This window comes from Rhineura floridana, chromosome 1 (assembly GCF_030035675.1).
Source record: "Rhineura floridana isolate rRhiFlo1 chromosome 1, rRhiFlo1.hap2, whole genome shotgun sequence".
Classification (NCBI taxonomy): Eukaryota; Metazoa; Chordata; class Lepidosauria; order Squamata; family Rhineuridae; genus Rhineura; species Rhineura floridana.
Genome location: NC_084480.1, coordinates 162617529 through 162644619, shown reverse-complemented (window position 1 = coordinate 162644619; position 27091 = coordinate 162617529). Strand labels below are relative to the sequence as shown.

General features: G+C 44.6%; 1 protein-coding gene across 5 annotated transcripts in view; it reads left to right on the top strand.

Annotated features, from left to right (window-relative positions):
- Window positions 1-26214, top strand: part of MFAP5 (microfibril associated protein 5) — a 34028-nt gene extending 7814 nt beyond the window's left edge. For all 5 annotated transcript variants that reach the window (XM_061583094.1, XM_061583070.1, XM_061583087.1 and 2 more), the window contains 4 exons: window positions 42-68; window positions 16908-16995; window positions 21242-21315; window positions 22548-26214. In XM_061583094.1, the coding sequence (XP_061439078.1) occupies window positions 42-68; window positions 16908-16995; window positions 21242-21315; window positions 22548-22669 (311 nt within the window). In that variant the 3' untranslated portion in view covers window positions 22670-26214. The remainder of the gene's footprint in view (window positions 1-41; window positions 69-16907; window positions 16996-21241; window positions 21316-22547) is intronic.
- The last annotated feature ends 877 nt before the right edge of the window (window positions 26215-27091 follow it).

The window sequence follows — 27091 nt, the reverse complement described above, 5'->3', positions numbered from 1 at the left end:
TTAACCCATTGTGTATAAATCTTTTCCCTTTTTCATTCCAGATGATGGTGGACCAACAACAACACCTGGTAAGTTTAGTTTTGTTATCTCTCTGTTTCTGCTCCTGTTTGTTCTCCCATATTCAACCAATGGTTCACACATCACATGAAACCATAATTTAAAACAAACTGTGGTTTAATGTGAAAGAGCAGTGTGCTGTGCACACTGCTCAAAAGTTTCCATGATGCTACTCTGCTGCTCGTGCTGCCGTGTCATGGATGATACTAGCCAAAGTCTGGTTTGTTACCTTGTCCAAACCTGGACTGATCCCTGTCAGAACTATGGGGCTCATGACAAAACCACATGATAAGCCAGACTCTCATTTTGCCCATGGTGTGGCAGCAGAAGAATCAGGAGAGGAGCATTGTGGGAACTTTTGAGTAGTGTGCACAAGCATGCTGCTCATTGATTTTAAGCCACAGTTTGATTTAAACTGTGGCTCATATCGGTTTCCTTGTAGAGCTGGAGTTTTATTCATTGGTGGCCTGCCTTCCCATTTCCTGGCACTGGAGGATTAGGTGGTGTTCAAAGTTGTTTGGGACATAGATCTTTCAGTTATTTATTCATTCATTTATATCACACCTTTCTAGGCAAAATGCCTGCTTATGATGGCTTGCAATGCCTTAAGATAAAACAATATAACAATAAATAAGATAAAACAATATAATAAAACAACAACAAATAGCAAAACTGCAGAAACAACACAACAACAACAACAACTCCAGTCAGAGGGAAATTAACTTGCTGAAATAATACCATTCCAATGTCTGCTTAAAAGTGGTCAATGAGTGGGTCAGTCTCTGGGGCAAGTATTCCATAACTTGGACTCTAAGATGAAAAAGGACCTTTCCCTATTCACATCAGCTGTATTCTGTCAGAGGGGTGCTAATGCTAGGACCTTGAATTGAGCCCAGAAACAAACTGACAGTTTGACATAAAACTGGCATAAAGCCAATTATCGGGTACCAGTCTATCAGCACCATTTGGAACCAACTGTCTTCAGGGCAACCATACATAGAGGGTAGTGGAATTAAGTAGGGCATGAATGATTATGGTCAAGTCCAATTTCTCCAACAAAGGATGTAGCTGGCAAACCAGATACAGCTGATAAAAGGCACTCCTGCCCACCACCATCACTTGCTTATCCAGGAGTAACAGCAGATCCAGAATGGACCAAACTGCAAACCTATTACTTCAGGGGGAATGTAACTAAATCTAAAGGACACACCATCTCCTCCGAGATCACCAGAGCCACTTGTCATGAGCCCCATGAGACCCGCGACAGGGTCTGGGCTGGGGTGGCATTGTTTGACAGGAGAAGGAAGCAGAGGGGGCAAGTGAGCTGGGGCAATCCAGGAAGGAGGATGAGGATCCAGCCCTCTGGACTTGGAATGTTAGAGAACGGATGACAGTCCACAACTCTTGCTCCCAGTCTGCCCCCAGAGCAGGATGCTTCATTCACCCCCAAAACCAAACCTCTGATGATCCTCCCTATTCAAGGGAGCTCAGGGGGTTAGTCCAGGCTGACACTATGGTGGATTCTGGCTCTTCCAGCAATTTCATGGATCTGGATTTTGCCAAACAGCATAAAATTACAATCCAGCCCCTTGCCATGCCTATAACTGTGGAGACTCTTGATGGATGAGTTTTACTCTCAGGTGCTATGACCCAGATTGCTGCCACCCTGACCATGAGGATCGAAGAACACATGGAACAGTAATAGTTCTACCTGGCCATCCTTCCGTGGTTTTCCTTGGTCTTGAGAATTACCTGGCTGACCAAGTACAATCCTGGCATTTCCTGGGAGTGTCTGGAGGTGGACTTTCTTTCCAAGTACTGTCAACAGCACTGTGGGACCTTTCTTGTGATGGTGGTAACTGTCATGTCCCCACATCAGTGCAAATCTCAATTCTGGGTTAGGGGTCCTGCCAAGTAACTACACTGCCTTTAAAGATGTTTTTGATAAGAAATAAACCAACAGGTTACTCGATCACCAATCCTATGACAGTGCCTTCAAGCTGGTGTCAGGGACGCAGATTCTGGTGAACAGCATATATTCCTTGTCTGAACCAAAACTAGCATTGCTCATGGATTTTCTGGACACAAATCATAAGCATTGATTTATTTGCCCCTCCACCTTTCCTGCAGGGGTCTCTATGTTATTTGGAAGAAGTCCAGGAAGCTACATCCTTGCCATGACTCCTGGGCCCTTAATAAAATCACAGTGAAATTGCTACCCCCTCCCTCTGATCTCAGAACTACTACAGCATCTCCACTCTCAAGGTTTTCACCAAACTGGATTTGAGAAGGGCTTATAACCAAGTCCGGATTAAAGAGGGGGATGAGTGAAAGACCACATTCAATGGTCATTTCAAATACACAGTGTTGTCCTTCGGACTGTGCAATGCTTCTGAGGTCTACCAGCATCTTATGAATGGCATCTTCAGAGACTATCTAGATAATTTCCTGATTGTTTATCTGGACAACATCTTAATCTGTTCAGAAAATTGTCAACAACATGAATCCCATGTAAAGGTTGTGTTGCAAAGACTCCAAGTACACAGCCTCTATGCAAAGCTGGAGAAATGTGCATTGGACCTTATTACCTTCAACTTCTTGGAGTACTGTATTTCTTCTGTCAGTGTGGAAATGGACCCTGCCGAAGTCCAGACTGTGCTCATGTGGCAGCTTCCCAAAATGAAGAAGGATCTCCAAAGATTCCTCTGCTTCACTAATTACTACTGGCATTTCTTTCCCAGTTATGCAGAGTTCACCACACCAATGGCAGACTATCTGAAGGAGGAAAGGACATTTAAATGGACTCAGGTTGCACAGCAGGCATTCAAATGGTTAAAAAACTCTTCACCACAGAACCCCTCCTACAGCATGCAGATCCTCAAAAGCTCTTCATCAAGAAATAGAAGCGCTGGATGTTGCCATACAAGCAGTAGTTTTCCAATCAGGAGGGAGGAGAGCACCTCCCCTGTAATTACTATTCCTGAAAGTTAACCCCTTCAGAGCTGAATTATATGATATGGAGAAAAAACTATTAGCCATTATGATTCTATGATTAAGGTAGCCTTCAAGACTTGGCACCATCATCTAGAAGGGGCAGTGCACGAAATGAAAGAACAGACCACTGAAACCTGGAGCATCTATAGACCACCCGCAAACTCAATCAATGTCAAGTGATCTCAGTTCTTTTCATGTTTCTAATTCAAAATCACATAATACTCAACTCTGAAAATCACAGGGCTGATGCACTGGCTCATAAGCCAGTATACACCTCTCACAGGGAAGTACCTCCACTGCTGCTGATCCTGCAACCCGAGCTTTTCGTGGCTGCCCCAGGCCCCCAACTGAGAGCTGAGCAGGAGCAAGATCTCTTTGTGCTCACCAAGCTGCAGAGCAGACATTAAGCCAGAACTCCCCTTTTTCCCAGTGGGATGGAAAGGGCACAGATACTACAACAATGCTGTTACGGGGGGGGGGCGTGGCTTGCTGGCAAGTCGAATGGCAGCTTAATCATAAGCCTCCAACAATCACCGGAGAAATAAAGCTCTAAGTGACATAAAATTGCAGACAGCTTCAGCAAGACCCTCGTAGTTTGAAAGGTAATGTTATCTGGAATTCAGGGACCTAAGACAAAATTTGCTAGGCTTGATCTTAGAAGTGAAATTAACGATGGCTTGGCTGAGCTGTCAAACGACACTGATCTCTGGTTTCACCCTATGTTGTGAGGGTTTCAAATATTTAGGGGTTATCATGTCTAAAGAGATATAGGAACTTTGGGATGCTTTATAAACAAACACTCCATGAATGTAATAGCTGGAAGCACGAATTTGAACTGGTTGGGCAGGATTACTGCCATAAAGATTACCATTCTCCTGAAGTTCCTACACCTCTTTCAAATTCTCCTGATTTCTATTCACCACTAAAGGCAAACGGAATAGATTGCCAAATAAGGTTTTATATAGGCCATGTCTGAAAGGGGGCTTAGGTATGCCTAATTTACATCTTTATTATGAAGCCTTTCAGTTGAAATCTCTTATCCACATAATAAAAGGCTCTCTGTATATCCCCTTGGTGCAATTGGAGCTCCTGCCATCTGTATCAACTTTATCAATGCTCCCTCTGCTAAAATTCTCTTGAGCAGTGATTCACAAGCTTCAAAACTCATTTCTTAGATCAACTATGCTAGTGTGGAGGGGGTAGAGTGATAAGCTTGCTCCAAGTGTGTCTCCTCTTATCTCAATACTGGATCACCTGGATTTTTGCCATGTTGATAAATACAAACAATTTGAAGGATGGCAATTGAAAGGTCTGTTTTGAATTAAGGACATTATTATACGTGGCTGCCCCATTTCAATGGATGGGCTGTGAAAACAATTAAGTGGCCTCAAAGTTAATTGGTTTCACCTCTTACAAATTCAGTCCCTTGCTAGTAGGCTTATGAGTAAAGGGGATGGTTTGAAGCTCTCTGTACGCGCTGTACCCAGCAGCTGAAAGGAACTGCATCGGAGATATATGAACTACTTATTGATAGTTAGATGGGTATTGCAAATGGCCTTAGAGAGGTTTGGGAGTCGAATCTAAATGTTAAGATTGATGAAGCTTGGTGGGAGGGAATCTGGTCCAATTTCAGTGAGAAAGCAGGAGGTTTCCTTTAAAACACTCCGATGGAACTGGACTCCAGTCCAATTGTTGAGAATTAATAAGACCATCTCTCCTCTAAGCTGGTGAGGATGCAAGGAAAGAGGGTCACTTTTATACTTATGGTTGGGCTGTACTAGGGTGTGAGCTTTCTGGAACTGGGTGATCAACGAGATTGCAGTAATCACCTGCCAGATTTTTCCCCCTGGACCCTGGTTTGGCTTTGCTTATCCTAGAAAGCGATACTAACCCTTGTTTAATACATAAGGAATTGACCTCTCTTCTCCTGGCGGCTGCTCAATTAGAGGTGGCCAAATTGTGGAAAGACCCCAAAGGTGTCCCAAAAGTTGCTTGGTGGATCAAAGTTTGGGACTTGGCTCTTTTGGAACATCTTACACATCAACGGCGGGTGATGTATGGGAAGTGAAGTAGGACCATTGTGACATAGTTTGGTTCCCTTTTTTAAATTATGTAAACATTCATGGAGGTCCTCAGAACCTCCCTTGTAGCATGCCTCTCTTTGGAGGGGCTAGATAAGTTCTGTAGAACTTGTTGACATTGTGCTACTTAAAGAGAAGATGTTGCTTCATTACAGTACATATTTTCCTCTGTATGCAACTGTTTGTTTCATGTTCCTGTTTAACAACAATAACAATTCAAAAAACCCAAAACAAAACAATGCTGTGATGGCCCCATAGCAGATCATTTTGTACAGTCCAAGATCCTACAGGCAGTGACTAGAGAATTTTGGTGGCTCAAGGTGCATAATGTTGTAGAGCACTATGGAATTCCAGTCCTATTCCAGTCCCATGGAATCTGTCAGCAGGCTAAGAGTGAGCCTGGCAGACCCACAGAGTTGCTCCAACCATGCCCATCCCTTCAGGCCATGGAGATTTTTATCTGTGGGTAGTATCACAAGCCTACCACCTTCCCAGCATCACACCACCATTTTGTTAGTTGTGGATCTATTCAGTAAAATGGTCCGCATGATTGTTGTTGTTGTTATTTAAATTTGTTAGTTGCTTGCCTTCACAAAAGTGAACCCAAAGCGACTTATAATCATTTTTGTCCCATGTTTGGGGCTCTCAACTGCCAAGGAGACTGAAGGGCTCATCTCTGATGGAGGACCCCAATTCATCACACTTTTTGATGACCCTTGTTGCAACTGTTAGATATAGAGTTCAAGCTATCCTCTCATCATCCTTAAACAGACAGACAAACAGAATGTACTAATGCTACATTGGAGCAATATTTGCACTTGTACATAAATTATCAGCAAGACAATTTGGTTGCCCTGCTTTCCCTGGCAGAGTTTGCATATAATAACTTGCCTCTCTCCTCTGTCCAGCAAACTGCTTTCTTTGTCAACTACAGATATCACCCATCTTTTCCATCTACTGTAACTGCCTCCCCAGTCCCCACAGCAAAAGGCTTCATGCAAGAGCTGCACACAGTACAGCAATTCCTACAAAAACAACTGGGCAGGGCTAAGACTGTGTACAAGGAGGCTGCAGACAAACATGGGCAAGAAAGCACAGAACGCAGAGTGGGGGACCGGGATTGCTTCTCAACCTGTTATCTTGCTTCTAGCACACCCAGTTTCAAGGCGGATGTGCACCACATGGGACCATTTCAAATTAAGTCTTAAATTAATCCCATGACTGTCCAGATATGCCTGTCACCTCTGATGTGAATTCACCAAGTGTTTCGCTGCTGCCTCCTGGCACCTGTGGCACCTAAGCACCTGTATCGGGTCTCTGCTGTGCCCCTGCTTCTGGAAGAGTTCAAGGTGGCCCAGATTCTGGACTACTGCACCATCACGGAAAACTGCAGTACCCTCCTAGGAAGCTGCTGCCACCATGCAGGCTCTGGAACTGCTGAACCACTTTCACAAACACGACTCAGACAAGCTGGCTCCCACGGTCTTGGGAGGGAATTGTGCCTCAGGAGGGAGGACGATGTCATGAGTGCCATGGTTTTGTCAAGATCTGGGATGGGGTGGCAGTGTTTGACAGACAAGGAGGAGGAGAAAGCAGACGTGCAAGTGAGCTGGGGCAAACTAGGAGGGGGGTGAAGACCCAGCCCCCTTGACTCAGGATGTTAGGGATGGGGCAGCAGAGTCTCTGGCTCTTGGCCCTGCCCTGCTTCACTGGAAACTGGGGAAGTCCTTGACTAGATGGAAGGGCTGCAGAGCAGGAGGAGGGGCCAGTGGACCAGGGCACTGCTCCATTGCCAAGGGCTCAATGACGTGGTGCCGAACAAGCACTTGCAGTCCCCTCACAGAAGTGCCCACCTGCAAGCGCAATATTCTTGTGCAGGGTGAGAGTCTCCTGAGTGAGTTTGCCATGCCTTGCTGGTTTGAAACTTTGCAGGAAGGATGTGGCTACTTGTTGGGTCATCTTTCTTGCCACCGCCCAGTCTTGAACTTGGACCCTGCTCTTAGACTCTTTTATTACAACCCCCTGTAACCTGAGCCTACCACTGAACCTATTCTTGAATAAAGCCCTCTCTGTTACTTGAAGATAATAGCCTATGTCATGGTGCTTTGGGACAGTGAGCCAGGACACCACCAACCAGTAGCTCTTTTGTTTTACCTGGATTGTCTCATCTCTTGATTACCCATTACAATATAGAGCAAGGGTACAGGAAGCATAGAATAGTATCAGACTGAGGTCCAATCAGTGGGCTATTGCCATTTATTATTATTATTATTATTATTATTATTACCCACCCTTCACCCTGAAGTCCCAGGGTGGGTTACAGTAATTTAAAATATATCTTTAAAAACAATGTAAAGCAACTTACAGTCAGAAAAATCACAAAAACAGGGTGGCTTATATAATTTATTGGCCCACATCCAGCCCGTTACTGCCTACAAGCACTGGTCTAACACCTCAGCTGCCTCTCTTGATTCAGATGGAACAGAGAGACAGAGATGGGTGTCATAGGCCTAGCGATGACACTTCACTCCAAATCGCTTGATGGCAGCTAGCAATGGCTTCATATAGATGTCAAATAGCATGGGGGACAATATGAAACCCTGAGAGATACTGCAGGAGAACTACCATGGCCCAAACAGTATCCTCCCATAACTACTTTCTGGAAGCAGCTGTGGAGGTAGAAGCAGAACTGCTAAAGCACAGTGCTCCCAGCCATGTTCCTGAGACACTCCAGAATGAGTGTCTTTCAACAGTATACTTTCAACAGTATCGAAAGCTGTTGAGAAATCAAGGAGAACAAACAGGGTCACATTCCCCCTATATCTCTCTTGGCAGATGCTATCAACCAGGACAACCAAGGTGGTTTCAGTGCAATGACAAGGCCTGAAGCCATACTGGAATGGATCCAAGTAATCAGTTTCCTCCAAGCATGCTTGAAATTGGACTGTCACCACCTTCTCAAGTAACGTGCCCCAAAAAGGAATATCCACCACTGGGCGATAGTTGTTTAACACTTCTGGGTCCAGAGAGGTCTTCTTGAGGGGATGCACCATGCATCATGGCAGATGGTATGCCCCCCCTCCTCCAGTGAAGTAGTTATAATTCCCTGGACCCACCCATTCAACCCCCTATGACTAGCTCTAATAAGCCAAGATGGGCAAGGGTCAAGGTGACAGATAATCAGCCGTGCTTCTTCAAGCTGCTTGCCCACTTCCTCAGGCTGCAATAATTGAAACTGATCCAGTACAGATGGAACAGGCAGTGCTCTGGATGCCTCCACTGGACTTGATCTCACTGTGGTATCAAACTCTGGCCAAATCTGCATGATTTTATCCCTAAAGTGCCTTACAACTTTGTAATACCTGGCCTCCGAGGGTCTCAGTGCTTGCTAGTTGTTGGGGTTCATAGAAGTTCATAGAATCCTAGAGTTGGAAGGGGCCTTGTAGGCCATCGAGTCCAACCCCCTGCTCACAGCAGGAAATCTGCAGCTAGAGCATCTCCCACAGATAGCTGTCCAGCCTCTGCTTGAAGACATCCAGCGAAGGGGATCCCACCACCTCCCTAGGCAGTCAGTTCCATTGCCGAACTGCCCTTACTGTCAAGAAGTTCCTTCTAATATCCAATCTGAATCTACGCTCCTGCAACTTAAAACCATTAGACCTAGTCCTACCTTCTGGGGCAGCAGAGAACAAATCTGTACCCTCCTCTATGTGACAGCCCTTCAGGTACTTAAAGAGTGCAATCATATCACCCCTCAGCCTTCTCTTCACCAGACTGAACATGCCAAGTTCCTTCAACCTTTCATCATAAGACTTGTTCTCCATACCGGCTATCATCCTTGTCGCCCTCTTCTGAACCCGCTCTAACTTGTCTATATCTTTCTTAAAATGAGGTGCCCAGAACTGAATGCAGTATTCCAGATGAGACCTGACTAATGCAGAATATAGTGGGACTATTACTTCCCTCGACCTGGAAACTATAGCTCTGTTTATGCAGCCCAAAACCGCATTTGCCTTTTTTGCCGCAGCATCACACTGCTGGGTCATGTTCAACTTGCGATCCACTACAATTCCAAGGTCCTTCTCACACGCACTACTGCTAAGCCGGGTATTTCCCATCCTGTACCCGTGCATTTTGTTTTTGTGGCCTAAATGCAGAATTCTGCATTTGTCTTTATTGAATGTCATTTTATTAATTTCAGCCCAATTTTCTAGTCTATCCAGGTCCCTTTGGATTTTATTCCTGTCTTCCATTGTGTTAGCTATCCCTCCCAGTTTCGTATCATCTGCAAACTTCATAAGGCTTCCCTCCACCCCATCATCTAAGTCATTGATAAAAATGTTGAAGAGTATCGGCCCCAGGACAGAACCCTGTGGCACTCCACTCGAGACCTCCTTCCAATCCGAAGCAGAGCCACCGATGACCACTCTTTGAGTACGGTTTTCCAACCAGTTGTGAATCCACCTGACAGTATTTCCATGTAGTCCGCATTTGACGAGTTTGCTAATCAAAAGGTTGTGGGGGACTTTGTCAAACACCTTGCTGAAATCTAGATAGATGACATCTACAGCATTTCCACCATCTACTAAGCTAGTGACCCGATCAAAAAAAGAAATGAGATTAGTTTGACAGGATTTTTTCTTGACAAACCCATGCTGGCTCCTACTAATCACAGCGTTGTCATCTAGATAGTTGCCAATGGACTCTTTTATTATCTGTTCTAATATCTTTCCCGGTATTGAAGTCAGACTGACCGGCCTGTAATTCCCCGGATCTTCTTTTTTACCCTTTTTAAAGAGCGGGACGACGTTTGCCCGTCTCCAATCCTCCGGCACCTCTCCCGTTCTCCATGATTTCTCAGAGATGATGGCAAGAGGTTCCGAGAGTACATCTGCAAGTTCCTTCAATACTCTGGGATGCAGTTCATCAGGCCCTGGAGATTTGAACTCATTTAGGTTAACTAGGTATTTCCTGACTATCTCCTTATCAATCTCGAACTGCAGTCCCGTCCCCTTACTGAGATTGCTACCGATGCAAGGTTGCACACTGTTCCCTTTTTGGGAGAAAACGGAGGCAAAATAGGTGTTGAGCAGTTCTGCTTTTTCCTCATTATCTGTCAACATTTTGCCATCCTCATTGAGCAGCAGTCCCACCGTTTCCTTGGTCTTTCTCTTGCTTCGAACATATCTGAAAAACCCCCTTTTGTTGTTCCTCGCTTCCCTCGCCAGCCTCAGCTCTTTCTGGGTTTTAGCTTTCCTTACGCTATTCCTGCAAGCCCGAGCCGCTCGTCGGTACTCTTCCTTGGTGATGCGTCCTTCCTTCCATTCTTTATACATGCTCTTTTTTACTTTTACCTCCTCCACCAGTCTTCCGTGTAGCCACATTGGCGTTTTCCGATGTCTTCCATTTTTCTTCCTCTTTGGAATTGTTTGCGATTGCGCTTTTTGTAATACGTTCTTCATGAACTCCCACGCTTCTTGGGCTCCTTTTTTCTTTAGTCTATCTAGCCACGGGATCCTACCCATCATTTCCTGGAGCTTGCTAAAATCAGCTTTCCTGAAATCCAAGGTCCATGTTTGACTATATTCTTCTTTGGCTTTCCCCAGAATCCCGAATTCCAGCATTACGTGGTCACTTTCCCCCAAGGTACCGACCGCTTTAATTCCCGTGACCAATTCGTCCCTGTTAGTTAAGATCAGGTCCAGGATTGCCGATCCCCTTGTTCCTTCTTCTACTTTTTGAAAGAGGAAATTATCAGCAAGGCCCATCAGGAATTTGTTGGAGTCTTTGTGCTTTGCAGAGTTTGTCTCCCAGCAGATATCCGGGTAGTTGAAGTCCCCCATCACTACTACTTCTTGCCTCCTTGAGATTTCAGAGATTTGTTTGAGAAAGGCCTCGTCTACCACCTCTTCCTGGCCAGGGGGTCTGTAGTAGACACCTACTACCATGTCGGTTTTATTTGTTTCTCCATTTATTTTTACCCAAATGGTCTCTATCGGACCACTTTGTTCGCTCTCTTGGATTTCCATAGAGGTGTATTTGTCTTTGATGTATAACGCTACTCCCCCTCCTTTTCTGTTGCTTCTATTCTTTCTGTAGAGTTTATATCCTTGAATGGCTATATTCCAGTCATGGGAGTCATCCCACCAAGTCTCTGTTATCCCTATGAAGTCATATTTGCCTTGATGCACTAAGACTTCAAGCTCCTCTTGCTTGTTTCCCAAGCTCCGCGCGTTGGTATATAGACAGCAGAAGTCTCTTTTGTCCCGATTGGATTCCTCCGTTAATATACCGTGAGCTTTGCCGTGCATCCCTTTCTCTCTCCCAGTGTCTCCTGTACCCTTCAAATTGCTGCGTTTACAACCCGCTGTCTTTGGATTGGTCTTTAAGCTATCATCTCCATCCCCCAGAGGCTTTAGTTTAAAGCCCTCTTGATGAGTTTTGCCGTACTTCTGCCAAAGAGATTCTTCCTAGTCCTCGTGAGGTACAGCCCATCTCTTGCCAACAGTCCCCCCTCCAAGAAGCTTAGACCATGGTCCCAGAATCCAAACCTCTCCCATCGACACCATCTGCGTAACCAGTCATTGACCTGCAGTATCTTCCTTTCCCTTTGTAGTCCTCTATCCTTCACGGGAAGAATTGACGAGAAGACCACCTGCGCCCCCAAATGCTTGACCTTCCTACCCAGAGCCTCATAGTCTGAGGTGATCTGTTGCAAGGTGTTTCTGGCCGTGTCATTTGTGCCCACATGGATGAGGAGAAAGGGGTACCTATCTTGTTTCCCAATGAGCCTCGGCAGGTTGTCAGCGACGTCCCGGATGTGCGCCCCAGGGAGATAACAGACTTCTCGATTTATTTTGTCAGGCTGGCATACCGGTGCCTCTACCCCCCTGAGCATGCTGGGTCAGGTAGATCTTGATCTGACCCAGTTAGGCACTTCCTGTGTTCTTGAGCAAGAGTGGAGAGTGTGTTTTTGCTTTGTAAATTTAAAACACATTGATGATCCGCCAGGATTCTATTTTAACACAAGTAAATCAGAATGCTGAAATCAGCCCAGCCCAGAGATAAGGCACTCAGCAAAGCCAGTGCAGTGAAGTAATTAGTAACAGGTTGGACTGAGACCTGGGTTCAAATCCCCACTCAGCCATTAAACTCACTGGGTGTTTGGGGGCCAGTCATTTTCTCTCAACCGAACCTACATCAAAGCGTCTGCCCTTGAATGCCCTAAATAAGATCTTTATACCTTTTTAAATGTAGTAATTTTACAGCCACGAGAGTGGCTGTATACTATAGCCAGCATGGATTTTTCACATTCTGCAATGTTAAATTGAAAATACCCCCATGACATTCTGATGCTTTCCAAAGCTCATTTCAAAACAAAACCGTACAAAACTTATAGTCCTGAACTCAGAAGCGCTTGCTTAACAACCCTATACATTTTCATGGTGATACACAAAACAGTCAGAAAAAATTGAAAGTTCAAAGTCTAACGAGAGAGAGAGAGAAAATCAGACCCCCTTTGGAATTTTTTCTCTCAGAGTTCTCATAATCTGTTGAAATTCAATAAAAATCAGCGATGTTCACAGAGGACCTCTAATCCCATTACTGACCTTGCCCCATACCCTGACCTTCACCTTCTGGAGTTTAAAAGTTAAAAAAATGCCTGGCTGATTTTTTATTTATTTAAGAAATTTTGCATTGAACTGAATGATAATGTCAGGCATGCTCAGTAAGAATCAACTGTCAGTGTTCTAAAAGCCAGACTCAAAGCTACTTGGCTAATCGGGGCCACACCCACATCAGACTTTGATTTCACGTGAGACAGTCATGGCTTTCCCCAGAGAATCTTGGGAAGTGTAGTTTGTGAAGGGTGCTGTGAGGAAACTCCTATTCCACTGACAGAGCTCCAGTGGCCAGACTGGTTTAACAGTCAGCCACTCTGATGGAAGGTCTGTGAGGGGAACAGGGCATCTCCTAGCAACTCTCAGAACCCTTCACTAACTACACTTCCCAGGATTCTTTGGGAGAAACCATGACTGCCTAAAGTGAAATAACAGTCTGGTGTGGATGTGGCCAGGGACAGCTTTGGTTTAAATTTGGGTGGGAGGCTACATGTGCCTGCTGTAGAATAGAAAGGTGGGGGAAGTGCTGAAAAGCAATGATACTGTTTACGTTTTCCTTTTGGAAAGGAAAGGGGCTTCCCCGCTGCCCAGTACCCACCCACCCAATCTCCTCCCCTCCCCCTCCTCCTACCCTCTCTGCCCCTCCCCCAGGTCAGTGTTGGATTACAACCTGTGAGACTTGGGTTCAAATCTACACACAGCCATTAAGGTCACTGGGTGACCTTGAGCCAGTCTCAGCTTCAGAGGAAGGCAATGGTAAAACCAGCTCTGAATACCGCTTGCCATGAAAACCTTATTTGTAGGGTCGCCATAAGTCAGGATCGACTTGAAGGCAGTCCATTTCCATTTTCAAACATGATTGCACAGAAATAAATCCCATTGAACTCAAAAAGTATGCAACTGATCAAACCCACCCTTCCTTCTCCCTCCTATCCCCTCCCTCTTGCCCCTTCCCACCCTTCCCCCTCCAATCCCCTCCTTCCCCCTCTCCTCCCCCTCTCCCTCCTCCTCCCCATGGTCAGTTTTACCCATCTTAAGCATTATTGCATGGGAGTAAATACCATTGAACTCTATAAGCATGCAAATGATCAAACCTGCCCTTCCCTGGACCTTCCTTTGCCCATCCCCCTCCAATCCACTCCTTCCCTCTCCCCCTCCTTCCTCTCCCCTCTCCCCTCCCTTTCTCCTTCCCTCACCTCTCCCCTACCCCTGCTCCTCCCCTATGGTCAGTTTTACCTGTCCTCACCGTGATTACATAGGAGTAAATCACATTGAACTCAATAAGCATGCAAATGATCAGACCTGCCTTTCCCCTCCTTCCCCTCTCCTCTCCCTTCCTCCTCCCCTCCCCTCCTCTTTCTTCCTCTTCCCCTGCTCACTCCAGCAGTCCCTCTCCCCTCCTGTCAGTTTTACCTATCCTAAGCATGATTGCACAAGAGTAAATCCCATGAATTCAATAAACATGCAAATGATCAAACCTGTTCTTCCCCTCCCCCTCCTTCCTGCTCCCCTCCCTGCTCCCCTCCCCATCACTGGGGTTCTTTAAATGGTAGCAAATTATTCTGGGAACAAGAATTGGGGTGTCTTAGAGGAAAGATGGAATGCAATGTGGTTAAAGAAGCCACTGAAATCTCTTTCAGCTCAGATAAGATAAAATTCACTTAAGGTTATTCATAAATGGTACCTAACACTTGTGAAACTCTTGAACATCATGGTTAATGCAAGTCCTGCTTCTTGGCAAAGCTGTGGAGAGCTAGGAACATTTGTGTGTATGTGATTATTTTGTTCTTCCATACGAACATTTTGGGTAATTGGTGTTTTCAGAAATTAATGCCATTACAGGTCATACAGTGGCACTGACACCATCTTTGGCCCTATTAAATATCTTTGATGGAGACAATCAGGACTTAATCATATTCCTGTTTATAGCTGCCCATTTGGAAATTGCCCATAAAAGGCATCTCCTTGAACTCTTGGTATGACAAAGTCTGGACTGTCTCATTAGCTGAAAAATTAACCAGTATGGTTAAAAAAATCTCAAGGAACAGCAGACACAGATAGGGCCAGGTTCATGGCCTGAGACTGATCCTGTATCTTTAGGAGAAGAGAAAGTCAGCCAAGTGCAGGTGTTCTTGCAACACTGTAATGAGAAAAGCACAAGGTAGAATTCTCTCTTACCCCTGCACAACTTTTAAAGATACGGAAGACCTTTTGGTTGCCAGGCCCAGCCTCCAAGAGGTCTTCTGTATCTTTAAAAGGTGTGCAGGGGGAAGGGAGAATTCTACCTTGTGGTTTTTCCCATTACAGTGTTGCAAGAGCACCTGCACTTGGCTGACTTTCTCTTCTCCTAAAGATACAGGATCAGTCTCAGGCCCTGAGCCTGGCAACCCTAGTCACACAGATCATTTTCTTATTCATTGGTTTCCCTTTATTCAGTATGTGAATGACTCTGAATACACTTGATGGCCCATTCGCATACACGGACAGCTTTGAAGAGACTGTGTCAGATAACAGCCCTGATGTGTGCTTTTTGTTTGTCTGTCTTGCTACCTACTTCCTAATGGAACTTTAACTGTATGATATGGAATCTGTACTTTTTCCTGTTCTTTTATGTTATTGGTTGTTACCTGTTGAACAGGTATGAAAAATAATTAATTTTTTTTAAAAACCAAGCAGCATAAGTGTTTATGAAATTTGTGGGTCATCATTGTGCTGTGCATACGAGCAGGGGAAAATGCAGTATTGATGTGAACTTCATTAGCTTTCATCATCTCCCACAAGACAGGGAGGCTGCAAGCCCAGTTATAATTATTCACACTTGCCTTTCACAATACATTTATATGGATACTTCATTAACATTGTGTCACCCAACTAACCCCACCTCACTCTTCTAGTACTCCCATAGTTGGTCCCTCAGCAGAACATAAGATGAGTCTTGATGGATAATCAGACCAAAGGCTTATCTAGTGCAGCATCCTGTTTCCCAGATACGTCTCTGGGAAGCCCACAAACAGGCTCCTCAATGCTGATATACAGAAATATGTTGTTTCTAATAGTGGAAGAACATCGCCATCATGATTTGTTGCCCTTCATAGTCTTAGTTTCCATGGGTTGTCTAATTATTCTTTAAAGCCATTTAAGTTGGTGGCCATCACTATATCTTTTGGGAGCAAATCCCAGTTTAACTATGTACTATGTGTAGACTGTAGAAGTACTTCCTTTTATTTGACCGTGTTATAGTGTTGAGAGAAAAGTAAAAACTTCTCTATATCCACTTTCTCCACACCATGCATAATTGCACACACCACTATCCTGTACCCTTTTTTTCTAAACTAAAAAATCCCCAGACATTTCAGTCAGTCAATTTCCAATACAGAAATCAAATTACTCAAAATCCCTAGTTGTAATTTTTCTTCCCTGATCATTTTGGTTGCCCTTTTCTGCACCTTTTCCAGTTTTACATTTTTTGAGATGTAGGACCAGAACCCTCCACAAGTATTCCAAGTATGGTTGCACCATAAATTCATATAAAGCCATTACAATAATTTCAGTTTTATTTTTGATCCCATTCCTAATAATCAATAGCATGGAATCTGCCATTCTCCCAGCCACTGCGTACTTGGTTGATATTTCCGTTGAGTTATAGCCACAACCCTAAGATCCCTTTCCTTGTCGGTCACTGCCAGTTCAGACCCCTTCAGCTTAGTCTTCCCACTTATTTTGCAGCTGGTCTTCACTGGCAGCTGTTCTATGACTGAATATACCACCAATGTTTGCTCAGCATAGTTCTGCCTTAGTTGCTGGGGTGTAAGTTCTCTTTTATCAACAAATTTTATATCCCAGCATTCTAAGTTGCCTGCACAATATTATTTTCTGTGCCAATCAATGTTGTTTAGTTAGGTAGAGTACCTTGCATAAAATTCAGCATATGCATAGGATAGGATGTGTGAATAGGATGAAATTCAGTATGGATAAGGAAATCATAGAAGTTACTGCAAGCCAGTCTCACTCTAGGCAATTTCTCACTTGGTTTTAATATGGTCTCTTGGCAGTCAGTTTTTATGAGTGTCCATCCAGTTGATAGATCCATATCACAAACTTCATAAGGATCAGTGTCCTTAACTTGAACATGTCCCTGTTTGTCTGCTTCCAGAATGTCGTGAAGAGCAGTTTCCTTGTACGCGGTTGTACTCTGTTCATAAGCCGGTGAAGCAGTGTATCAGCTACTTGTGTGTTACCAGGTAAGGTAGGAGGCCCTCTTGTAGAAGCCAAGGAGGTTTGGGAATTCTTGGTTAAACTATTCCATATTTTCCCTGGATGATAATCCATCAGGTGGGTAATGACTGACATCTACCGTTCAATGGCAGAAATGCAAGTAAAATTTGAGAAAGTAGGTCGCCTTGCAAAATGTGTGCAGTGAAGCTATTGTGCATGAGTAAAACAGCATAACCATGCCTACTGTGTGGCAATGAGGCAGTAAAGAAGGCCCACTTCTCTGCTTCCATCACATCCTCAAGTAGCCATCCAGTGGAACTTTTTCATATTGTCTGGGATCTGCTAACATCTACTCCAGGAAATGGAGTTTTAGATCTTTTGGAAGCCCACTTTGAATTGTTTGCAAAGCACTTTGAGGATAAAGTTGCTGGAGGGTAAAGTTGCCCCATCCACATCTACTGTAGTCCCCAGTCAGGTGTCCAGTGCAACATCTACTGCAACTTTTTGGGATCAGTTTCAGTTGATGTGGCCTCATGAGGTGGACAAGGTGCCTGTGATGATACAGCCAGCAACATGTCTTCTTGACCCTTGACCTTCCTGGCTTATTAAAGCTTGCCGAGGGGGTATGACTGAGTGGATCCAGGGTGTGGATAACGTGTTTTTGCAGGACAGAGTGTTCCCAGCCACCCTGAAAGAGATGGTGATACGACTGCTCCCGAAAAAGCCACCCCGAACCCATCGGTTTGTGACAACTTCCACCCATTCGCAAATACCCCCTTCGTAGGGAAGGTGATTGAGAGAGTTGTGGCACAGCAATTGCAAGTACTCATGGATGAAACAGATTATCATGACCCATTGCAATCTGGGATCAGGCCTGGTTATAGGACTGAATAGATTACCTTTATTCAAAGAAGGACAGGGGGAGTGCAACCCTATTATTCCTATTTGATTTCTCAGCAGCTTTTGATACCACTGACCATGGTATCTTTTTGAACTGACTTTGTGAGATGGGTATTGGCAGCACTGTTTTACAGTAGTTCCGATCCTATCTCTCAGTTTGACAATAGCATTTGATGATTGTCTTTCAGTCCCCTGGCAGTTGTGCTGTGGGGTGCTGCAGGGTACCATCTTGTCCCTAATGCTGTTTAACATCTATATGAAGTGATTGGGAGAAGACATCAGGAGATCTGGGGCAAAGTGTCAGCAGTACTCTGATGATACCCAGCCCTGTTTCTCTGTAACATATGAATCGGAAGAGGCTGTGCAAGCTCTGGACTTAGTGGTGGACTAGATGGGGGCCAATAAACTGACCTGAATCCTAGCAAGACAGAGGCGCTGTGGGTAGGTGGTTCCCAAGTCCGGATAACTGTCAGTTGCCTGCTTTGGATGGGGTCATACACCCTCTGAAATAGTAAGTTTGTAGTCTGGGGGTGCTCCTGGGTTCATCTTTGTCTCTAGAGGAACAGGTGACCTTGGTGGCTAGGAGTGCTTTTCAACAGCTTTGGCTGGTAAGACAGCTGTGGCTGTTTCTGGACTGGGATACTCTGACTACTGTTGTCCATAAACTGGTAACCTCCTGGCTGGATTACTGTAATGTGCTCAATGTTTTTAAGTTGAGACCTTATCTCAGTCTGCGTCTGTGTTGGAATTGCTTTTTAATATGTTTTTAAACCTTTTTTTAAAAAAAGATGTTTTGAAAACTGTTTTAAAAAAATGTTTTTAATTGTGTTTTGTTTTAATGTATTTTGATGTTTTAGAATGTTTTTGGTGCTTTTGTTTGCCGCCCTGGGCTCTTGCTGGGAGGAAGGGAGGGATATAAATCAAATAATAAATAAATAAATGTGGGGCTGCCCTTGAGGTTGGTCTAGAAGCTGCAGCTGGTGCAGAATGCAGCAGTGTGACTGCTCACTGGGGCAGGATATCACCAACATGTCACCCCACTGCTGAAAGAACTGCACTGGCTGTGCATTAATTGGTGGGCCAAGTTCAAGGTGCTTGTTTTGGTGTACCAAACCTTATACAGCTTGGGCCCAGGATACCTGAAAGATTGTCTTACACTTTATATACCCAGTCGATCACTGCGCTCTGCAGGTGAGGGCTTCCTGCAGATACCATCTTATCAGAAGGTCCATTCCACACAACATAGGAAGCGGACCTTTAGTTTAGTGGTAACTCCCCTTTGGAATTCCCTTCCCTTAAATATTAGATAGGCACAATCTCTGTTATCTTTTTGGTGCCTTATGAAGACCTTCCTCTTTCAACAAGCCTTTTAAGTTGAGACCTATCCCAGTCTGCGTCAGTTTTGGAATTGCTTTTTAAATTTTTTAAAAGATGTTTTATTTTTAAAATGTTTTCAAGATGTTTTGTTTTTGAGATGTTTTAAGATGTTTTTAGTGTTTTGTCCTTTATTTATCGCCCTTGGTTCCTTTGGGAGGAAGAGCAGGGATAAAAGTTTAATAAATAAATAAAGTTTGCCATAAAGTCATTTATGTCCTGCTGATATTGATTGTGAAAATACAGCTGTTAAAGGCACAAGAATCCTGTTTTACCCAATGCCACCCCTAAATGAAAGCATAGGCTGCCATCTAAGCCCCATTAAACAGACAGACTTAGGTCAAATCTGCACCATACATTTAAAGCACTATTATGCCATTGTAACATTGTTTAAGGGTGCTGAGAGTTGTTAAGTGAGCCCCTATTTCCTGACAGACCTGCAGTTATCAGAGTGGTTTATCAATCAATCCCTCTTCCCAGGGAACTCTGAGAATTTTTATTTATTTTATTTATTCATAATTTGATTTATATCCCGCCCTTCCTCCCAGCAGGAGCCCAGGGTGGCAGAATTGTAGTTCTGTGAAGGGCACAGATGTTTCCAAACAACTCTCAGCACTCTTAATAATTCCCAGGATTCTTTGGTGGAAGCCATGACTGTTAAAGTAGTATAATAGTGCTTTAAATGTGTGGTGCGGATGTGGTCTTACTTCTGAGTAGGTATATATACCATTGTACTGTATGTTAACTATACAGTGAATTTTTAATGAGTGCATAGCTTTAGATCCTGCAGGGCAGGAGACATGCCTAAATCTCTTTGAACAGCTTTCACATTTTGCATTTGCAGTTTGGAGAGGGGATTCTTTATCTAGCCACACATATTGTGTAATAGTATTTGCAGAAAATAGCTTCTAGGGATCACCTGATCTCAGATGAACTCACCACAGGAAAGATGTATCATGGTTGTTAAGAAACAAGGAAGGGCAAACTATGGAGAATCCAAGGACTACTAGATAACAATACAGAAACAGTAAAAGGGCAGTAAAAGGGAGGAAAAAACAGGAACGCTTTAGGACCTCAGGGATTCCTATTGCTTGGTATTGAAACAACTTGCTTATTAATCACAGTTCACCATTGGCTGAAAGCACTGACAAGTGGAATCAGCCAGGCTGGCTCATTTCATAGAAATCACTTAGAAGCGCACCTTCACATTTTGCTCCATAAATTTCTTTTGGGAAGGCTAGAGATTTACTTTTTAAAAATTAAAACCAGAGTCTGGGGGCCCTGACTGGGGATGCTAATGAAGGCCTTCATAGGGCCCATGGCACTGTGTTGGCAACCCCTGCATGGAACCCTATTAGCTCTTCTTTTTAGGAAAAGTTGCTTATGGAGAGGGAGATCTGATGTGATGGGAAGGGCTGCTCAACTCTTTCCTCACCTGTTGCTTTCCCACTCCAAACTGATTTCCTTCAAGCCCCTCAAGTTCCCCACTCCCGTTTTCAAACATGTCTGCTAAGCTCGGATACCCCAGGAGGACAAGCAACTGATAGGATTGGAGCAGCGTCCCCCAACCTGGCACTCTCCAGTTGTTATTGGACTATAGCTCCCATCATCCCTGACCCATTGGCCATGTTGGCTGAGGCTGATGGGAACTGGGAGTTAAGCAAATCTGGAGGGCACCAGACTGAGGAAGGCTGATTTGGAGCAAAGAAGCAGAGGGCAGGGCAGGGATGTAGTACACTTCCCTCCACTGAGTTTCTTTTCTAGATTACAGCACCCCAAACCTGCTTTTCCTGAAAAAGAGGGTTCAGTGTATGTGGGTTCAGTTACAGCCATTTGTTTGTAATGTGTAATTAGGCCCTTTGCATCTTTACTAGCAATGATTTATTCACAATTATTTGCCAATATCCGTTTTTGAAAAAAAATGTTATCAGGTTTTGGTTCTCATGGATTTATGCTTCGGCTGTTTGCTTCTTCCCCTCCCCCCGTTTCTGGGGCTAGCGTCCGTCGGGCTTACATGATAAACAAGGAGATCTGCTCTCGTGTTGTCTGTAAAGAGGATGAAGCCATGCAGGGTGAGTAAAGATGCCTACAGGGATTTTCCACACAAACAAGAAAGAAAGAAAGGTCATTTATCTTAGAGGAAGAATATGGCTTACATCACAGGTGTAGGACCTTATGTGAATGGCCACATTCCATGGCAGACACCATTATTTAAGAGGGATATTGACAAATGGGAAAGGTACAAAGATGATAAAGGGCTAATGGCAAAGCAATAGGTGGGAAAACTGAGGTCCCAGGGAATGCTCTGCTTGAATAAATGACTATAAGGAGACAGCATGATAACTAAGATGTAAAGAGACATCAGAAGAAGGAACAAATCTGACTGATAATTTTGGAGTTAGCAGCATATAATCTATTGAGTTATCAGCTAGATTTCCTCTTCTGTTACCATTATTGAACTACATTTTGAGTGGGTATGCATTTACTCTCAATTAGCTGTTGTTCACTTTCAGAGTAAAAGTACTGCACTGCCAAGTGTCTGGGGAAGTCAGCTGAGGACAAATGTGGTGTTAGTGGCGGATAAACTTCAGATCTGGTATCTGCTATGAATTTGCTAGGTAGCCTTAGGCCAACTTCTTTTTCTCAGCCTCAGTTCTTCATCTGCTATATGGAGACATTAATACTGGGGTTGTTGTAAAAAATGCATATATTATTTATGTGAAGTGCTTTGATCACTTGAAGGTATTTATAAACAGAGACCTCTGGCCTTCCAGATGTTGTTTGACTCCACCTTCCATGAGCCCAAGCCAGGGATGATGGGAGTTGTACTAGTCCAACAACACCTGGAAGGCCGCAGATTCTCAACTCCTGAAGTAATTCCTGATTATTACTTATTAATAAGTAAGTAAGTGCTGAAATTTACTTGGCACACATGGAAGCAAGTTTTACTCTCAGTTTTCCTCAGTTACTACAATGTGCAGAGTCTGACTGAGGGCCACAGCACTTCACAACACTCCCAATGCTCTTTTTTAAACAAGTAAAGCTACTTCAGGAAGATATGATTTAGAGGGAGAGAGGGAAGGATGTTTAACTCTTTTCCTACAGCCCCCTTTCCCCTCACGGGGTCCCAAATGTGTGTAATATGCTGTCAACCACTAACCATCCCAAGACACCCACACCCCAAATAATTGGCATGAAATTCTATGCACACCTGGCAGGACAGTTGTAAACTTAGCTGGGCATGTAAATAATGTTGAATGGTTAACCCAATATTTAGCTCTTCCTTCCTCTGGTCTGTCTCTAGATGAGATCTGCCGCCAACTGGCTGGCCTGCCACCACGCCGCCTGCGTCGTTCTGGTCAGCCTCGAGGACCACACTGCCAGCGGGCTCAGGACCAACAACAGAATGCTATTGATGCTCAGTGACCAACAAATTGTAGGCATGATAAAGCAGAGGGACTGAAATCGTGGTGAACCTAAACAGTCCACAACCCAATATAAGTTTGCCTTCTTCCCCCAACTTTCTGTCTTGGGAGGTGCCCCAGTCTGTGGAGCTTCCTTGCCTGCATGTCACTGGTGGCAACTAATGTTACCTTTTGAGATGTGATACTAAGACCCTCTATGCTCACACTTAGGAGTCACTCTTGCTCCACGCTGCTGATAAAAGCCCTGTTTACACCTACTTAATATATACATACATATACATATACTCATTCTGTGGAGCAGCGGAATAATGCCCATCCTGCCCCCATGTTTGCCCATCCACAGCAAACATGCCTACAGATACTGACTGTAATGTGCATGCAATATGGATGCACTTACAATCCAACATGCATAGGTTCAATAAAGCATAGTTCTTACTCTGCAAAATCAAGAATTAAGGATCCTGTAGTGCTGGGGTTCCGGAACTGTGTTCTGTGGACCACCAGTGGCCTGCAAGCATCATTCAAGTAGTCTGTGGTGTGTCTGTCTTAAATATTCATATTGATTTTTAACTGTATTTTTATTGCTTTTTATTTCATATATTGTATTAAACTGTATTACAATTTGAATTCTATGAAATTCAAATTGTAATACAATAAAAGAAAAGAAATAAAAGAAGCAATAAAAATACGGTTAAAGATCAGCATGGCACCAGCCCAATACGTGACAACTGCAGAAACAGGCAGGAAAACAATTAAATGGGCCACCAAGACCTCAGCAATTTCCAAGTGGTCTATGCGGGAAAAAGTTTGGGAATCGCTGCTGCAGGGGACTCAGTGAGCATAAATGCCAGTGCACTCGTGTGTCTAGATGTAGGGCGGGTGGAATCCCACTGACCGATCACATGCTGAGTAAACATCAGCCATGTGCAAAGTAAGTAAACTCTCCTGGAGATGAAGATAGAGACACAACCTACCAACATCTAGGAGTTGCTCAACTTAATTTCTGGATTGTTCTTGTAGTGGGAAGGAAGCTTCAGTCTTTGGCACACACCACTGAAACCCCCGTAAAGCAAACCACTGTTACGTAATGGAAATGAAAGTAAGCCAGTGCAGGCTGAGAGGCTGCAGAGGCCACACACTAGGATTTCATTGCACATGACAGAACTGCAGAGGAAGAGCAGCAGTAGGAATAAGTTCATATCCCTTTGTGTGACAGTGATGGATGGGCTTATCCTAATGGCTTACCATGGATGTATCCATACTTAGCTTTGTTCTCAGTATGACTGCATCATGGCAGAACATCAGCAGTATCATCTCTGCTCATTGTGGCCTCCACTTAGCAGTCTTTTTATTCCATCCACAATGTACACCTTGGGTCCCTGGGTGGCGGTGGGGTTATTCCCTGAAACAATTGACTAATGGTTATCATACAACTCTTTTGGTGGAAAAGACAAGTGGGGAGGGGAGGAGACACTCTGGCACAAGTCTGTGCCATGGTAGAGAGAAATACCATAGTTGTTACCATCCATACTGCAAGGTCAGGCAAATGATGGCATTAGCTAAACCTTAAAGCAAGGTACATTAACCCCAGAGAGATATCAGCCTTTCAGTGGTACTGGGCAGTCTCAGTGCTTGCTTATACTAGCCGTGGACCTTCATTACTGACACACGGTGATCAGAAATGGACAACAGTTTGAAATGGCATCACTGTCCATGCCATACGTGCTCATTTATTTTGTTTGATTGCTGTCGAACTACAAGATAGACAGTTGGGAGACAGAAACAGTAAGTCTACATACCATGAGTAATGAAGGTGTTATCAAAGGAACACGGAGAGTGTTTTATCCTAAGTCTGTCTAGCTCTGTGTTGTCTGCCTACTCTGATTGATAGCAGTTTTCCAAGGTCTCAAGCAGACACTTTTTTCACCCCTGCTACTCTTTGAACAGGAGGTGTCAGGGATTGAATCTGGGATCTTCCACATGCAGAGCATGTGCTCTTTCTCTCAGCTGTAGTCCCTCTCTATACTTACAGATATTTGAAAAAGTCAAAGGGTGGCCAGGTCGGGCCCTGGCTGAGGGCCCCTGTGACCCAGAGGGGCCCCTGAGGGGGCCCTCATTAGCATGGGAGAGTAGCACTCCCCTGCCAAAGATCGCAGGGACGGAGCTTCCAGGCTGCCCGCCTGTTCACTCGCTCCTCCTACCTCTCTCCTGTGTTCTGCTGCTGCATGCGCTGTGCACACAGGGCTGCCATCAACCAAGATGGCAGCGGAGGCTTCTTTAAGGGGCTGATGCCCCTGCCACCATCATGGTTGATGGCAGCCCTGTGCGCACATGTAGCATACTGTGCATGTGCACTATCACCGAAGATGGTGGCAGGGGCATCAGCCCCTTAGAGAAGCCTCACTGCCATTTGGGTTGCTGGCAGCCCTGTGTGCGCAGCGCGTGCAGCAGCAGATCAGAGGAGAGAGGCAGGTGACACAGGCAGGAGCTATGCACCTGGGGCAGGCTGGTGCCGGCCTTGGAAAAAGTCATTGTTATCTCCAGCCAAAGTATGTCCCAAAGGAGAGCTGTTCATTTACTTCTGTGGAACCTTTGCTAGAGCCCTTTATCTCCCACATATATTAAACATGCCCACTGGGATGGCACATTCCTGATCTGGCAGTGCCCGTTGAACTGAGTGCAATAGGTAAGACACTTGGTTGAGTCTTATGTGAACCTCTCCTCTCCTCCTTTCATAAGAAACGTAAAAGTATGACTAGATCAGCTAATAATGGACTGGGTAACTGATGTCTAAGCAGCTAGGATCACAATTAGGGATGGGGTTCGCTGCATGGTGGCGATCCGCATGCATTTAGATAGTCCGGTGTTTCTTTACCAGTCTATCCTTTTTTTGTTTCCTCTTTCTCTGGCGCTTGCCAATTTGATCTGCTGCATGCATTTTTGGGTGATTTGATTTGCAGGTGTGTGTTTTTCAGGTTGCAAAAATTATGTAATTGCTTTCGTAGATGCTTATGTAAATGAAAGCATTCCAGATAGTTTTTTGGCAGCGGAGAAAAACTTTGCATAATTTTTAGGTTGCTTTATGATCTGGTTTAATCAATGAATTCCCAGTTTATTTAAATTGTTTAAAAACTCTCACACTTAGACAGGGCACCAGGAGCCATGACAATGATTGAACATCAACAAGGGTCTCGTGAGGGGTGGCAACAGAAAGTTTAAAAAGTCAGAGAGTGCAGGAGAGGTGCAGGCAGGCAGGCAGCAGCAGCGCCCCACTGCACTGCTCTGACACTGTCTGTCACTGTCAGTCACACAGTGACACACGCACACATACACATTTAGCACAGAGAGAGCGAGAGAAAGCCCTTGGTTAGCTCAGGACAGCAGCAATGAAAGAGGCAGGGGGCAGGGTGATGTGGGGAGCGTGGGTCCGTTTCATCATCATAATGTTTCCCATGCAAGAGATTCAGAATGCTCTGAGATATCTTGTTTGAAAAACATGACATTGCAGGATGATTAGACAATTAACATTAAAGACATATATAGCCATTTTTTTTGCATTATATTGTGATAACTTTTTTTTTGTAATATATAATGGACAAATGGAAATCCTGTGGTTGACACAACATCTTAATTATGAAAAAAAATACATAAAATAGGGGTAGGATTTCGGGGGAGAAATTCTTGCCAATTGCAGTTGCAGGGACAAAATCCATGCCGATTACAGTCACGGCCCACTGCAAGAGATCAGTGCCGCTCCAAAGGGATAGCGGACTAGTGAATTCAGTCGGGATCTGGTACCAGGTTTGATTTTGTCGGATATTCTCCTCCATCCCTAATCACAATCCATTGGGATGTTTTCTACTAGCAAGCCCCACTAAGAGAATGAACAGAAGCTGAGCTAGAGGGCTACTCTAGTCAGGCCTGGCTCCAGACATTTTGGGTTCCTAGACAGTTTGCCTTGGTAGGCCTTCCGAACACTTCCCACTCACAGCAGTGGCACTGCTGCAGCGGCCAGCCTTGGTCTCCCATTGCTTGTGAACAGGATTACCCAGTAGCAGCCCATTACAGCACAGCTGCCACTGAGTAAACCAGCTCGTGCACAGGGGAGGAGATGGGACAAGTACTAGCCTCCTTCTCATGCTTGCAAGCCAGCTTACCTAGTGGTAGTGGCAACACTAATTATGCTAAGTGCTGGAAAAGCCTACATACAAGCAAGTGAGGCAGCTGCCAACCTCCCCTTTGGACTTGTGAATGGATTTTTCCAACTGTGGTGAAACAGTAGTAGCCCATTAGAGCACTGCCACTGAGTAAGCCTGTTTGTAAGTGAGAGAGCAGGAGGCTGGCAGTTGGAGCAGCAGAGCTGCCAGGGGGAAGGGAACGTGCAAGGTGTCTGCCCCAGTGGGCAAATGGGCCTTGGCAAATG